At 47.8% G+C, this 13998-nt stretch overlaps 1 protein-coding gene across 3 annotated transcripts in view; it reads left to right on the top strand.

Moving 5' to 3' along the window:
* Positions 1-8245: 8245 nt before the first annotated feature.
* The window catches only part of Kcnk13 (potassium two pore domain channel subfamily K member 13), a 104280-nt gene continuing 98527 nt past the window's right edge, over positions 8246-13998 (top strand). The window contains exons 1-2 of one of the 3 annotated variants that reach the window (XM_075948713.1): positions 9424-9588; positions 10350-11396. In XM_075948713.1, coding sequence (XP_075804828.1) covers positions 11063-11396 — 334 coding nt within the window. In that variant the 5' untranslated portion in view covers positions 9424-9588; positions 10350-11062. Of the gene's footprint in view, positions 11397-13998 lie in introns of all 3 variants that reach the window. The other 2 variants (XM_075948711.1, XM_075948712.1) reach the window with 2 other exon arrangements.

Here is a 13998-nt window from a genome sequence, read left to right as displayed (position 1 = left end):
TGTGTGTGTGCCTGGAGTGAAATGACCAATCCCCAGCAAGCATGCAGAAAGCAGGCATGGTGGGGCTGGAGAGATGGCTCAGAGGTTAAGAGCATTGCCTACTCTTCCAAAGGTCCTGAGTTCAATTCCCAGCAACCACATGGTGGCTCACAACCATCTGTAATGAGGTCTGGTGCCCTCTTCTGGCCTGCAGGCATACACGCAGACAGAATATTGTATACATAGTAAATAAATAAATATTAAAAAAAAAAAGCAGGCATGGTGGCTGTGCACTCGGAGCCCAGTGTGGGTGATGGGATCCCTGAGTTTCGCTGGCCGGACAGCCTAGCCCGGATGGTGAGCTCGGGGTTTAGTGATGGTGCCAGCTTGACTTCGTGTTGGGTGTTTCCACCATCCATGGCCAGAGATGCTCTTCCTTCACCTACTCAGGGAAAGAACAGAAGCATTTGTTCTCTCCACCTTGACAATTTTCAATCTTCCTGGATCCCAGGAACCAACCTGCTATGGAAGAAAGCTAGGGAAACCTCTACACTGGCAGTAGAAGCCAGCATTCGCCAGCCCTGCTCCAAGATACCTAAGATCCCTGTCCATTGACCCTCCAGCTGCAAGACTAAAGCGATGATAGTTCTGCTGCAGGGAGTCCGCACCAGCACCTGGAAGGCAGACGTGACGCTTGGGATCACAAGTGCACAGCATGCACAGGCTGAAAAGGGTGTGAGGCTTTTCTGCCATGCCTGTAGCTAAGCATTATGGTGATCCTCAAGTCCCTGACTTGCTTTGTCTGCTTGCCATAGATAGGTCCTCTGGTCACACTGTTCTAGACCAGTGGAACCCTGAAGACCCACCCAATAGAGGCTCTATAGAGTGACCTGGGAGAAACCACAGTGGTAACATTGAAGACCATCTGTACCCAAGAGATTTGCTCTCCAAGTGTCTGCAGACCTGTGCCACTCACAGACACGGGCTCTGCAAAGAGCAAGTCTAAGCCCGGCCAGCCAGGTAGCATTGGCGCTGCCTGTTTTCTAGACACAGTTGCTAGCACACATAGGAAGTAATGCCCCGAGAACAACAGAACACGTGGTCACCTTTACTATATGGGCTTATTATTATTATTGTTGTTATTGTTATTATTATTATTAATGGAAGTAGCTAATTTACTTGAAGTGCTACAAAGCTGGACCACCGACCTTGCTGCTAAGTAAGGTTCCTGAGGAAATTGTGCCTCGTTATTCACAGGGTCTGCCTTGACTGCCCCAGCCGAAGAAGCCCTTTCTGCCTGTGTGGAGCATAGGGCCCCTTCTGCCCATTCTTCCTTCCTCCTCTCACTCTTTGAGACCTCTCAGAAGTACCATAGGTGACGTTGTTCTACCTGCCTTGTTCTACCTGCCGAGACCCCCCGCACGATGAGAAACAGCCAGCTTCTGCTTCTCTGTAACCGCCAGCACAGACTGCTCAGAGGAGTTTCCCACATGTGAATGAGCAAGAAACCACAGCTTGGGAGGCTGTGTTTTTCCACGTGACAGAAACAGGTCGTGCTTCCTGAGGTTCCCTCTATCTCCAGTGCTTACTCACTTTTACCCCTGTCAGCCCCCGTGCCACAGATGAGGAGCCTAGGCTTGAAGGAAGTCAGCAGCGGGATGCCCCTCATGAGGCAGTGGGCCTGAGACTCAGTTCTGCCCCATGGAAGCTCATCCATCCTGCACCGCACCGTGCCTGCCACACAGGGCAAGCTCTAGCTTCCTGTTCGGCAGTAGATGTTAGATCTGAACAGAAATTTAATGTTGTATGACTTTCAAGTAAACATGGTTTCTGCACAAGACTTGGTGTGCTTAGAATAAGAATCTGGGGCCGATTTTGTCATGTCTTTTTTCTTCACCAGAAGATGGGTTTCCAGACTAAAAAACACCCTTACTATGAAACCATTTCTGAATGATGTAGGTGTTTTTGTGATGTTTTATTCTTATGTATCTGTGTAAGTCAGAAGAGGACATTGGAGCACTTGGAGGTAGAGTTTCAGGTGGCTGGGAGCTGCCTGACATGGCTGCTGGGAGCTGAACGCCAGTCCTCTATAAGAACAGTCAGCTTCTCTTCCCAGGAACATCTCTCTAGATGGTTTTTAAGTCATTTCAGGAGGGCATTTGACTTTCTTTCATCACCAAAGAATTACCGCCACCATCCCGTTCTGAAGAATTGAAGAAAGAACTTGAGAACACACGCCTTTGATGGAAGAATACCTCAAAATGAAGGTTTATATAGGCACTCTTATTTATATTTATAGGTCAGCATTATATTGATGGATTGATAGGAATTACAAAATGATACAAGTCTACATAAAAGCTCACTGACAGGAATAATATAGCCTAACTGGACTATGAGGATGAATCTAGACTTTTATCGATTATATAATAAGAGCATGTTATGCATAGATCAGATCCACTCATACTGAAGTGTTTGGAAATTATCGTGCTAGCTTGCTTGTTTCAAGTAATAATCTCAGGTGCGAGAGTATTATGAACTGCCTGTTTTTCCTTTCAGACAAGGTCTTCCTGTGACTCACAGGAAGCTTACTTAACTACCGTTTCTTTTTATGTTTCTGTCAACTAGTACATTATGACTCACGTAAGAGTCACACACAAGCCATTTGCTCCTGGGAAATGCCTGTAGTGACCCAGCGTGGCTCAGATTGTCATCCTAGGAGCCCAGGCGTGCCCACTGGTCCCCTGAGCATTGCCATCCACTGAGCTGACTTCTAGGAACCGTTGTCTGTGTCATGTCCAATCTTCCTAATGACCCTATCAAAGAGGCTCTCTGAGTCTCGTTTGTAGGCGGAAAAACTAATCAGATTATTCATCCAAAACCACATAGCTGGGATTCGAACCCAGACATTGTAGGTCCCATGCTCCAGCCAGGAACAGGCTTTGTATACCTGTGATGTAACTACAGATACAAAACCTTGTGTCTTCATCCGCTGTAATAACAAATTATGGTTGGCATGGCAGAACCAGCTAGCAGCACATAAACCCAAACACTAAATGCCACATTAGTATGCAGGCCTGAGTCGCTGAATAATTTAAGGCAGCCCAGCTTCCTGCCGAGCAGGGCTCCGCTTGGGTTAGAGTGCAGAGGGCTGAAAACTGCACTGTTGAGTTTGTTTTGTTATATTCTCTGACTGACGCCTGCTGCTTCTCCCGACCTTCTAGACCAAAGTACAAGGTAGGAAAAATTGGTTCAGATGTCAGATGCTGGAGAGAGAGCAAGAGGCAGCCCAGGAAATTAGGTCTTGGGGTACTAACAAAGTCAGTGACATGCAAATGGTGGTGAAAGCTTTCTAAGTCTGAATAACCCGGATCCTAAGTTTTGCAGAGTTCGAAGCAGTCTGTCTCAAAGCAGAATCCAAGCAATGCATGAAAGCAGCTCTTCTCTTTAGACAGGGAGACGCCCCATTGAAACTGGTCTGGCATAACACACGTTGCTAGGGGCAGTGTCTCCCGTTCACCCTGTAGCAAGGTTCTCATAGAGCTCTTTTGCTGTTTATTAAGTAGGAGGCATTTGGGCCAAACTGCTTTTCCAATACTCACAAGTGAGAAAATGCTCGGGATAAGATGGCCGCAAAGGGTCAGTTTGGTCATGGGTGACTGTATTCATCTCTCCACACTGTGGCATGGGAGAGTCTTCAGCACTGGAGAGAAACACCTAACATTCAAGGTCACCCAGTTAGCTAGTGGACAAGAGCTGTGCCTCATCTCTGGTGTTGGATCAGTCCTGGCCAAGCCAGCACACGTCCCTTTCTGTGCCCAAGGACACAGATGATGTCATGGTATGTGCCTTGCATGGCTGTCTGGTCTTGGGTTTAGAAATTATCATAACAACTGAATGCTGATTGTGCTCAGATAATTGATTTTGCTGTAATTTAGGAGGCCTTATAATCATCCGCCATTCTGTAACCTTTTTTCAGTATTTTAATGAAGGGCTGCCTGAGGCAGGGTCCTTCCGTAGTTACAGAAATGGGGTTAATTAGTCGAAGCGTTGAGAAAGGCAGAGGGTGCTGAAGCCAGGGCATCGGCAATGTGATGAAGATGTGTCCAGGCCTTGGCTCTGCTCTAGAACCTGACCACCATCCTCACAAATGCTCTCTCCCCCCGGAGGCTGAAATTCCCCTAGAATCCATCTGCCTTCAGCTAGCCTTTCCAGAGAAAGGAAACTGCTTCCCACACAGCTCTAGCCAGAGAGAGGCCCGAGTGCCCCAATGGACCAATCTTGAGCCACCAGGACATTCTGTAAATTGCAGGTGCGTGTAATGCAGACACCGGGGTGGCCCTGGTAGAGAGGGAAAGGGCCTGAGAGACTGCGGAGCAGTGGAAAGCAAGGTCGATTCCAAGCAAGACGTCCAGCTGGGAGACATACTGACACTGCCCTGGAGGCCCTTTTTATGTCTGCTTTGAAGAGTATACACGAGCTTACAGATGTATTCAAAAGTCCAAATTTTCAGGGGTGGGGGGACTGCTTAAATAGATGAGCCCTATATAATCTGGACATTCTAGAACTGATTTTTCAAACTGGGGGTTGCAGCCCACTTTGAATCATGAAATCCCTTTTAGTTTAATCAAGTCAGTGGGTCACAGCCAGAACTTTTGGATGAGATGGTGTAAAAAAAAATACTTGTATTGGTTTTCATTTATATGCCTGAGTGTTTTCGGGATTCCCATATAAAATGTATTCCTTTCTAGGTTCTCTGGTTCACCCACCCTGAATTGACAGTCACCCTGGCTAAGGCTTGAGAGTTGACACCTGGAGGTGACAGCTTCAAGGCCCTGGAGACTCATTAGAGTTGTCTAGCTTTGTTCCTTCCAGCTGTGAGAGCTTAGGCAAGTCCCCTAATGCCTGCATCTTACGCTCATCTGTAAAGTAAGGCTAACAGCTGGATAGTTATAAAAGCGGATCGACTGGTATCCTGGGTGTGACAAGAACTCATCAAAGTTGTGAAGATTCTGTTCCTGTTCATCGTAAGCAAGCCTGGACCAGGCAACTTTTGGAGCCCTTAGAACTTCACGACCAGCAAAGAGAAGGAACCCCGCGCCCCCTGGAAACCAGCGCTCTTCCATAGCACTGACCAGACTACTAACCTGTGCTTGCTTCTGGAAAATAGGGAGATTTGAGAGTTCCCGCTGCTGCAGTGGATCCATCCCCAAAGTGGGGGCTTTGTTCCTGGAAGACTTGTCTCCAGGCTCAGCTTTAGAAGCTCCTGAGGGTCAGCATGGAACAAGAGGCGGCAGTGAGCTGATGGCCAGGGAAGGGGGAGAAGTAGAGGTGAGGACCTAAATATGTAAAGAAAGACAGGCTAAAAGCAAACGGATGGGAAATGATATTATGCAAATGCCAGGCATAAGAGGGCTGTCGTGAGTGGATTGGTATCACATAAAGGCCTTTGCAAAGCAGATGGTATACACAGCAGACATTTCACACAAAACAAACGCCACTACGTGAAGAGGCTATAGCGAGCAAATGAGATGTGTTTCCTTATAGCTTCAAAGTGCTTGAGACAACAAAGGGTAGCTGGTGGCTTTAAATACCCCTGCTTCACCAGTCCATAGAATTAGCTAGAACAACAACAAAAAAGAGCTAAAAAGCACTTGCAGATGCTTTTACCAGGCTGACGCAGTCAGAGCCCTGCGTACCTACAGCTGCAGAAGGCTCGAGCTTGCCAGAGCATTTGACTAGTGTTCACTCATCTGACGAGATCTCTTAAAAAGTCTCTAACTACATGTGAAATTAAAAAGAGATGAAAATCAAGCAAATATTTGTATATGATTCACAAGCCAAAGAAGAAAAAATATTTTTGCAAGAGATTATGAATATAACTTCTTCTTCAATTTTTATTGTGTAAGTAGCATTGAACAGGAAAACTCACAGCTTTAGAGTAGAAGAAATGTTAGTAAAAATGAGTCCATCCCAGAAGAGGGGCACGATGGTTTTAAGAGCCAGAGGGAAAAGATGTCTGTGGCCAAACAGCATTTGCCAAACATGGTGACTCACCTGGGACCACGTGCACAAGACCAAGCCAGCCAAAATCCCAGCGTGGATGAAAGGGGGCTCATAAAGTTCCACCCCTCTCTGAGGAGCTATTGACAATTGCTAAAGGGAAGAAAAGTTGGTTTTCTTCAGGATGGAGTCCCTGAGGCTACTCATCCTCTAGTACATGGTCCCGTGTCATTTACATACAAGCATGGTATTCTGTCTCTGTCTGTCCACGTGTGTGTGTGCGCGTGCGTGTGCGCGCGCCCGTGTGTGTGTGTGTGTGTGTGTGTGTGTGTGTGTGTGTGTGTGTGTGTGTGTGTTTAAGAACACATGAAGTTGGGAGGAAAAGGTGGTGGAGCAATAGGGGAGAAATTGGGGGGGGAGAGGAAGGGAATGGGTATTGATTTGACCCAAACATATTATATGCACTATGAATATTAAAATCCTTTTTTTAAAAATATAAAGGCCTAAAATCTTGCCACATGCCATAAGTAGCTAGGGGAGAAAAAAAAACACAAGAAGAAGTAGGAAAATAAATATGCAGTACAAATCCAAGTAGAATTCATCTCAAAAATGCCATACTATAAATGTTCGTCCTTTTTAAAGTTTATCCTTAACCAAAAATAAATTGATTGAATACAACATACTAACAGAACAAAGAAGAACTGTAAGATTATTATAAATAAAACAAAAGGCATTAACAAAATTCAACAGTCATCTCTGCTTCATTTAAAAACTAAAAAAAAAAAAACCCTAGAAATAAAGAGAAATGTCTCCACCCTCAAAAAGCAACTATGGCCAGGCAGTGGTGGTGCACACCTTTAATCCAGGACTCAGGAGGCAAAGGCAGGAGGATCTCTGAATTCGAGGCCAGCCTGGTCTTCCAGGACAGCCAGGGCCACATAGAGGAACCCTTTCTTGGGGGTAGAGGGAGGGATATGACAACCCCACAGCTCACAGTATGTGTAATAAACTGAAGGATTCACTCTTAAATCTTAGCAAGAATAACCTGCCCCCAGCTCTTCTGTGTCTTTTATCTCTTAGATATTGCAATAAAAAAATTTTTAGACTTAAGAAAGCAAACCTCCACTTCAGTACATAGAAACTCCTAAAGGACCACTACAACTAATGAGTGAACACAGCAAGCTTATAGGATGCAGCAGCAAACATGAAAAGACGAAACATTTGAATTTCTATGTTCAGTACAACAAGGACAAAAATAATGCTTTAGGATAAATCCAAAAAAGATATGCAAGATCTCTGTACTGTAACAACTAGGGAGATCTATATATGTGCAGAGATAGCCCTCATTCATGAATCATCAGAATACTGCTTCTTCCCAAACCAGGTTGACATAGTCCCGATCAAGACAACATAGACTTTTTTTCTGTCTGTGTTAAAAATATCTGTCTCAAGAACCATAGTTCTTTGATTTTTAAAATGGAAACAGCTTATTATCTGCTAAGAAAGTGAAAAAGAGCTAAGTTGGAAACCTTGCATTTCTTGACTTCAAGACCTATAAAACAATTTGAATGCTTTTTACTGGCATAATGGCTGAATAAATGGATAATGGACAAAATAAAAAAAAATCCCGAAGTAAATGCATTCCTGCTTTCCTTCTCAAGAAGTGGCGTAGAAAAAGGTGGATATCCTTTTGAATGAGATGAACCTTAAGTCTGACTTGCACAGTAAAAAAACAAGCTGGATCTACACTGCACAGAGCAGCTATGCAAACTGGGGGAGAGAGACAGAACACTAACCTTCGAAGCAGCAATAATCCCTTAATGCACGAAGGAGTATCAAACCTTGCAGGCTGGAGAACGGGACTTTACCAAAACTAAAATCTCTTGTCAGAAAACGTTTTCAAAATCAAATGGGCATGCCAGAGATGAAAAAATAATATTCAAAATACATGTCTAAGAAAGGATATGTCTAGATATATAAAACACTACACCTCAAAAATAGGAATCAATTTTTGTGTATGTGCATGCACGTGTGTTGTATGTGTATACACATGTGTGCATGTGGAAGCCAGAGTTCCACACTGGGTGTCTGAGTTGCTCTCTATGGGTTTTTCTTTGTTTGCTTGTTTGGTTTTTTTTTGAGGCAGGGACTTTAACTGAACCTGGAGCTCACTGATCTGGCTGGGAAGACTGAGTGACTAGTCAGAGTCACCTGTCCCCACCTGCCCAGGAATGCTGGGATTTCAGATGTCAGCCACCATTTCATCTTTCTCTGTGTGTGTTGGAGATCTGAACTCTAGTCGCCTGTGTGATGAGCACTTTACAGACCGACCATCTTCCCAGCCCCAAGACCATTTTTTTTTAAAGTGGGCAAACTCTTCCAACCATTTACAAAGGGATATAAATGTCCAGTATGCTAGGTATCCAAAAAAACACAAAACCTCAATGAGATAAGTTTATACTAGGGATATGGGCACTGCATTGTTAGTAGAGCAGTTTCTCACAGAGCTAAACGCATCCTTGCCTATGGCTTGGCACTTCACTGCTAGGCGTTTGCCCCAAAGATGAGAAGCATCCACAAACCGTTGACAAGAACGTTGATAACAGTTTTATTTTTTAATTGAATTCATGTTTCCTAACAGTTTTATTTATGATAATGAAATTTTCTCACTTTCCTTGTTTCTGTCACAAAGCATGAATAAAATTTTGGCATATCCAATAAAACGATAACTGGGACCTATAACATGGATATGCTTCAGAAACACACTCTACACAAGAAACGTGATTGTGGTTCCCGTGAGTCCGAAGACCCAGATAGGTAAAACCAAGTTCTATAAAGAAGAAATAATCCATGGGAGAAAAAGAAAAATCAGACCCGTGGTTACCTCCGCGGGAATGTGGGTGAGGATGTGCTGGAAAGATATTTGTGGGAGCTTTGATGGCACTTAGAAGATGAACGAGGTAGACTGTGTTTTGGCCCCCAAAGATGTACATATTTGTCAGAACTCTTCAAATGGTACATTTGCATGTTACTGGATGCAAATTTTACCACAAAAGCAAAAATCTAAGTATGGAACTCATAACAATGACCAGCACTGGGTGGAGATGGGGTAAAAGTGTGTGGGTGTCTACAAACTTTCAAAACACACCCTAACCAAATGGATTGATGGCTTAAAAGGGACAGAGGTTTACTATCAAGTCTAGTGAACTGTCACTAATAAATCTAGGTGATGGTGTGTGGTATCATTGTGAAAATCATTCAATTTTGATGTACTTGAAATGTTTCCTGAACTATCAAAGGTAATTGGGATACTCACCCTGGGTGTGTGCTCAGTCGCCTCTAAAGTTCTTCCTCCCCAGGAGACATGCAAAATGAATCAATCGCTGGAGTTACTTCATCAAAATCATTTGCATCTACTCAACAGAACTGCAAGTCTTTCTAGTTCTGTTTCTGGCGAGTATCGTGGGTGGGTCTCCTGGGACCACTCTCTCCATAGGCGGAGAAACTCTATTTAGATCGCGGGTGGCTGTGAATCCATTCCTTCACACAGATATATCCGCTTCCCTGTGCGGATATCAGTGTGCTAATGAATAACCTGCTGGGGACCAGGTGAGTCTAAAGGGCACGCAGCGCCCTCTTCTGGCCTCTGACGGACCCACGCAGACCATTGAGGCTCTCGACCTTGCTCTTGAAGCAACCACTCCAGGGATCTGTTCACCGGGGTGCGAGCATCATCGCTGCTCCGAGGTTGGCCTTCAGAGCTGGCGAGCGCGGCAAGAGACTGGCCCTGGAGCGGAGAGGCGGACACGGGGTGGAGTCGCCGCGGATGACAGCGGCAGGGCTACACCTGTTGCAATGTTAGCACGCCCCACAAAGAAGGCAGCACTGGGCACGGACCTCTGCTCCCAGACCCACTGGGCAGGGCAGGGCCGCTTGAGAAGGGGAGCCAGGGATCATTTTGAACCTATCCCACAGAACAGGTGCGTTTGGAGGGGGACCCTAACGCAGTGGCGTCTCCTGCGCCCGTTGCAAGTTGGGGTCTCTGGGTGGGTTCCCCAGCGGTTCGCCGGAGAGCCTTGCTGCTTGCTGTCTTGCATGCGGTAGATAGGAGCTCTCGGAGCTGAGCTCTTGACTGCGCAAGAACTACAGAGCCAAGTGAGTCAAGGCCGAGTAGAAGAGATGGAACCCTTCTGGTCGCTGTCCTTGGCCGGTTCTCTGAAAGATGGGCTGGCAGGGCCTGCACGTGGCGACAGAGAACGCCCTGTGAAGGGCCTAGAGGCCGAGGGCGCTCTGATTAAGAAGGTTGCCTGGGAGGATGCTCCTAACTTCCTTCACTGTTCCAACCTCCCCCTCTGCTCTCCTCCCCACAGCGGTCCGCCCTCGTGCTGCCGCGGAGCCTGTGTGCCCGGGCGACATCCAAGTCGGTGGCAGATCTACCTCTCCGCCCTGTCCCTGCGTCCGCTCTTGGCCCAAACCGGTTCCAGCCCCTAAGTCCTGGTGCATCGGGAGGATAGAAGATCGGCGGGACAGTCATTAATACGCACCGCAGATGCATCCGAAGAGGCACAGAAGACGGCGGACAGAGCTTGGAAAGCGATGGTCCAAGGAACCCGGACTTTGATGCTCAGCTTACCCACCGATTCTGTCTGAGCCCACGGCCTTTTCTTCAAGACGAGTTCAAGTTCTCTGGAGTTTGCCTTGAAGGAGCGCCACGCCCCCTCCCCAATCTGAGCAGGATCAGGAGGCCGGGTGAATCCCGGGCGCCAGCACCCTCTTACCGAGCCAAAGCAGACTCCGCGCCCCAACGCTCTGATCTTCTGCCTTAAGGAGAACTCCAGGGCGGACTGGGAGGCGGTGGGGACAAAGCGGATTCGAAACCACGAGTCCAGGCAGACGTGCGGATCTGGTGCCACAGGGACAGTCAAGAGCAGCAGCCTGGAGATCCACGCTGCTTGGGGGAGCGCGCTGCGGGCATGGGAGAGCCGGCACGCGGAGCGGGCTAAGGGCCGGTAAAGCGGGATCCTCCCAGGGCGTGGGCACGAGTCCGCGGGCGGTGGCCCTCGCGGGGTTGTCTTTCAGTGCCATGGCCGGCCGCAGTTGTGGCTGTGGCCCGGGCCACCTGAATGAGGACAACGCGCGCTTCCTGCTGCTCGCAGGGCTCATCGTGCTCTACCTGCTGGGCGGCGCCGCTGTCTTCTCGGCGCTGGAGCTGGCACACGAGCTGCAGGCCAAGCAGCGCTGGGAAGAGCGCCTGGCCAACTTCAGCCGCGGCCACAACCTGAGCCGCGAGGAGCTGCGAGGCTTCCTCCGTCACTATGAGGAAGCCACCAGGGCGGGCATCCGCATGGACAGCGTGCGCCCTCGCTGGGACTTCACGGGAGCCTTCTACTTCGTGGGCACTGTGGTGTCCACCATAGGTAAGTGAGCCGACTCGATGACTCTACTTTCTGACCGAGCATCTCAGCCTTGGGGGTTCTCCCCCCAGGTGCCCGGTATTGCACCAAATGAACCCTCTGAGGCTGATCAACAGGTGAAAATGGATCCCAACGTCACCTGGGAAGTTATAAAATTACTCCAGACCTCTGGACAGACCAGAACCAGCCGCTGTTTGTTAACCAGTCCCCGAGGATTTGAATAGTTCTTAAATTGAGGAAGCACAGCCCTCAAATTGAGACAGCCAGTCTGGTTTAGGAGACAGGGCTGAGTTCATGAATTTGGGGGTGGAGGGTAGCGCTACACAGAGCTTGGAACGTTTCGGGAGTGTTGACTATGCACAAGCCACTACTTAAAGGAAAGCCCACGATTTCAAACTTACAGAGAGACGCTCCGAATTCCAAATTGGGAACGCAAAGAACCAAGAGGAAAGTGACCTTGGCTCTAGCCGGTTTGTGTTCCTAGGAATGGAGTTTAGGGACTAAAGGGGTATCCAGTGCATTCTAGAACATAGGCGGCTTGCATCCAGAAGTCCCCAAGCTGGCTGAGCTTGAACTAGAGGAAGGACTGCTAGGGAGGCCGGGTGACTGAGGAGATGGAGCAGGAGCAAGTAAGAAGTTAGCATTTTACCAGGAGGCCGCTGAGCCGCTGGGAATTCTGAGAACGGTGTGGCAGGCTACTGGCAAGTGATACCGTTATAGTCCTGCAGAATGAGGTGGGAATGGATTTGTGTGGCACACTCCCAAGGCTGCTCACTATTGAAGTCTAGTTGAGTAACGAGCGACTGGGAGGAAATAATGCAGAAGTCCCGGGGAAAGAGGCCTGTGTGGGGAGCGGGACTCTGAAGGGCTGGAAGAGGAAAGGAGGAGCACAGAAGTCGCTGCGGGAGCTCAGGGCCAGCAGCTACATGATGGATTCTCAGCAGCCAGGGTCCCTGCACTTTCTAGAGTAGTAGCTTGCCCGTGACACGGATGACAGGCAAGCCACCTTGAGATGTCATTACACATTCTGCTAGGGGGAAAAAAGCCCTCACGCTGAAGCCTCGAGCTATAGACCTAATTAGCCCAGAAAGACCTCCCGAGAGTAGCCAGGAACGCATAAGTTCAACTGGCCCACCAAACGGCAAGGCAGAAAGGACCCACCTGACTAGCACACGACAGCTGTACTCAAGCGCCTTATGCTAACCAGTCCAGCTTATAAGTCCATGTCATTCTGCCTTCTTCCCCGGAGGTCCACTGTTTGACGCTTAGAAAGAGGAACGATTTTCATTTCTGGAGTTCCACGTTTGGGGCTTTTTCTGAGTGTTTTCTTCCTCCTGCCTGGGCTTAGAACATCATTTCCCACCCAGATCCCGTGAGGGGGGGTTCAGCTGTCCGTTTCCAGGCACAGCAGTTCTGCTGCACTGTAAGATGCTTTTCTGTGGGAACAATGGCAGGGGCACCTTAGAGTTCTAGCTGAGGAGCCGTGGTTGTAGGGAACAGGAGCTGGGAGCAGCCAGTGAGAGTCTGTGCTCACACAAGGGAGAGCAAGCAGCTCTTTCCTCTGAGACACGCTGCCTAAATTTCCCAGGGACGCTCAGACTGGCCATTCGCAGAAGCCTGGGATCTCATCAGCTACTCGTTTCCTACCTGGAAATGTTCAGGGCTATGGCATTAGAGTTCTGTCCAGGACATAGTTCTCTGTCTCATTACCCTCATTCCAGTTCTTTCCTGTGTTCGCCTGAGCCGGTTGTATCAGAATGACTTCTTTAAGTTCAGAAATCCGGGGATTTTTCTTCTTTTTCTGAATTGTAGTCTGTTATCTCTTCCTTTCTACGCTTTTCTCTGTGAAGTAGTGGATTTGATGTGACTGTAACCCAAATGATTCTTGAGGTCCTGTGTAATGCTCCTTTCCAAAAAGACTGGTCTAATAGCCAAAGCAATGGAAAACTAAATTCAATGTTTCCTTGTCTCTTTAAGGTAAAACTGCCCTGTTATAACAAAGGAAATGCCCCTCTTTTCTCCCTGTGGCTCTAGGGCTTCTTATTCCTACAATCTTCCCAGACATGAGCTTACCGCCATTCTGTCCTTGCTGGTCCCCTCTTGCTGTCTCTTTTTGCTCTGTTATTAAAATTGACGTGACTCTCATGTTCTTTTAACTTATTCTCATGAAACCCATTACCTGGAGTCTCCAAAATACAGGAGAGTCCTGTGAGATGACTGGCATCAGCCCTGCCCCTTGAAGCCATAGAGAGAAAGACAATGGTGTGTGACCTCTTCAGTCTGTGGGGAGGACACTGCCAGCACCCAGTCCAGCTAATGACAAGAAGCCCCTGTCAGAAGGACACGTCTATTTCCCCTGGCATTCTGGTCTCCCCTCCCCACCACCACTGTTTTCCCCTTCCCCATTCCTCACCCCAGCCCTGTTTCCTTCTGAATTGCCAGGCATTTGTTTTTCTAATACTGCTTCTTCAACGCCCTCCCATTGCATCCACTGCACTTATCCAGAGGGGCGTGGCTTTAGATACCTAATAAAACTCTGGGGTTCTTGGTCTTGATGTCTGACCACATCTGCTTCTCTTTTACTGATCACCTCTCCTTGGGGGAT

Source organism: Microtus pennsylvanicus, chromosome 14 (genome assembly GCF_037038515.1).
Source record: "Microtus pennsylvanicus isolate mMicPen1 chromosome 14, mMicPen1.hap1, whole genome shotgun sequence".
NCBI lineage: Eukaryota > Metazoa > Chordata > Mammalia > Rodentia > Cricetidae > Microtus > Microtus pennsylvanicus.
Note: the sequence above shows the minus strand (reverse complement) of the source record. Positions and strands in the feature narration are given on the sequence as shown.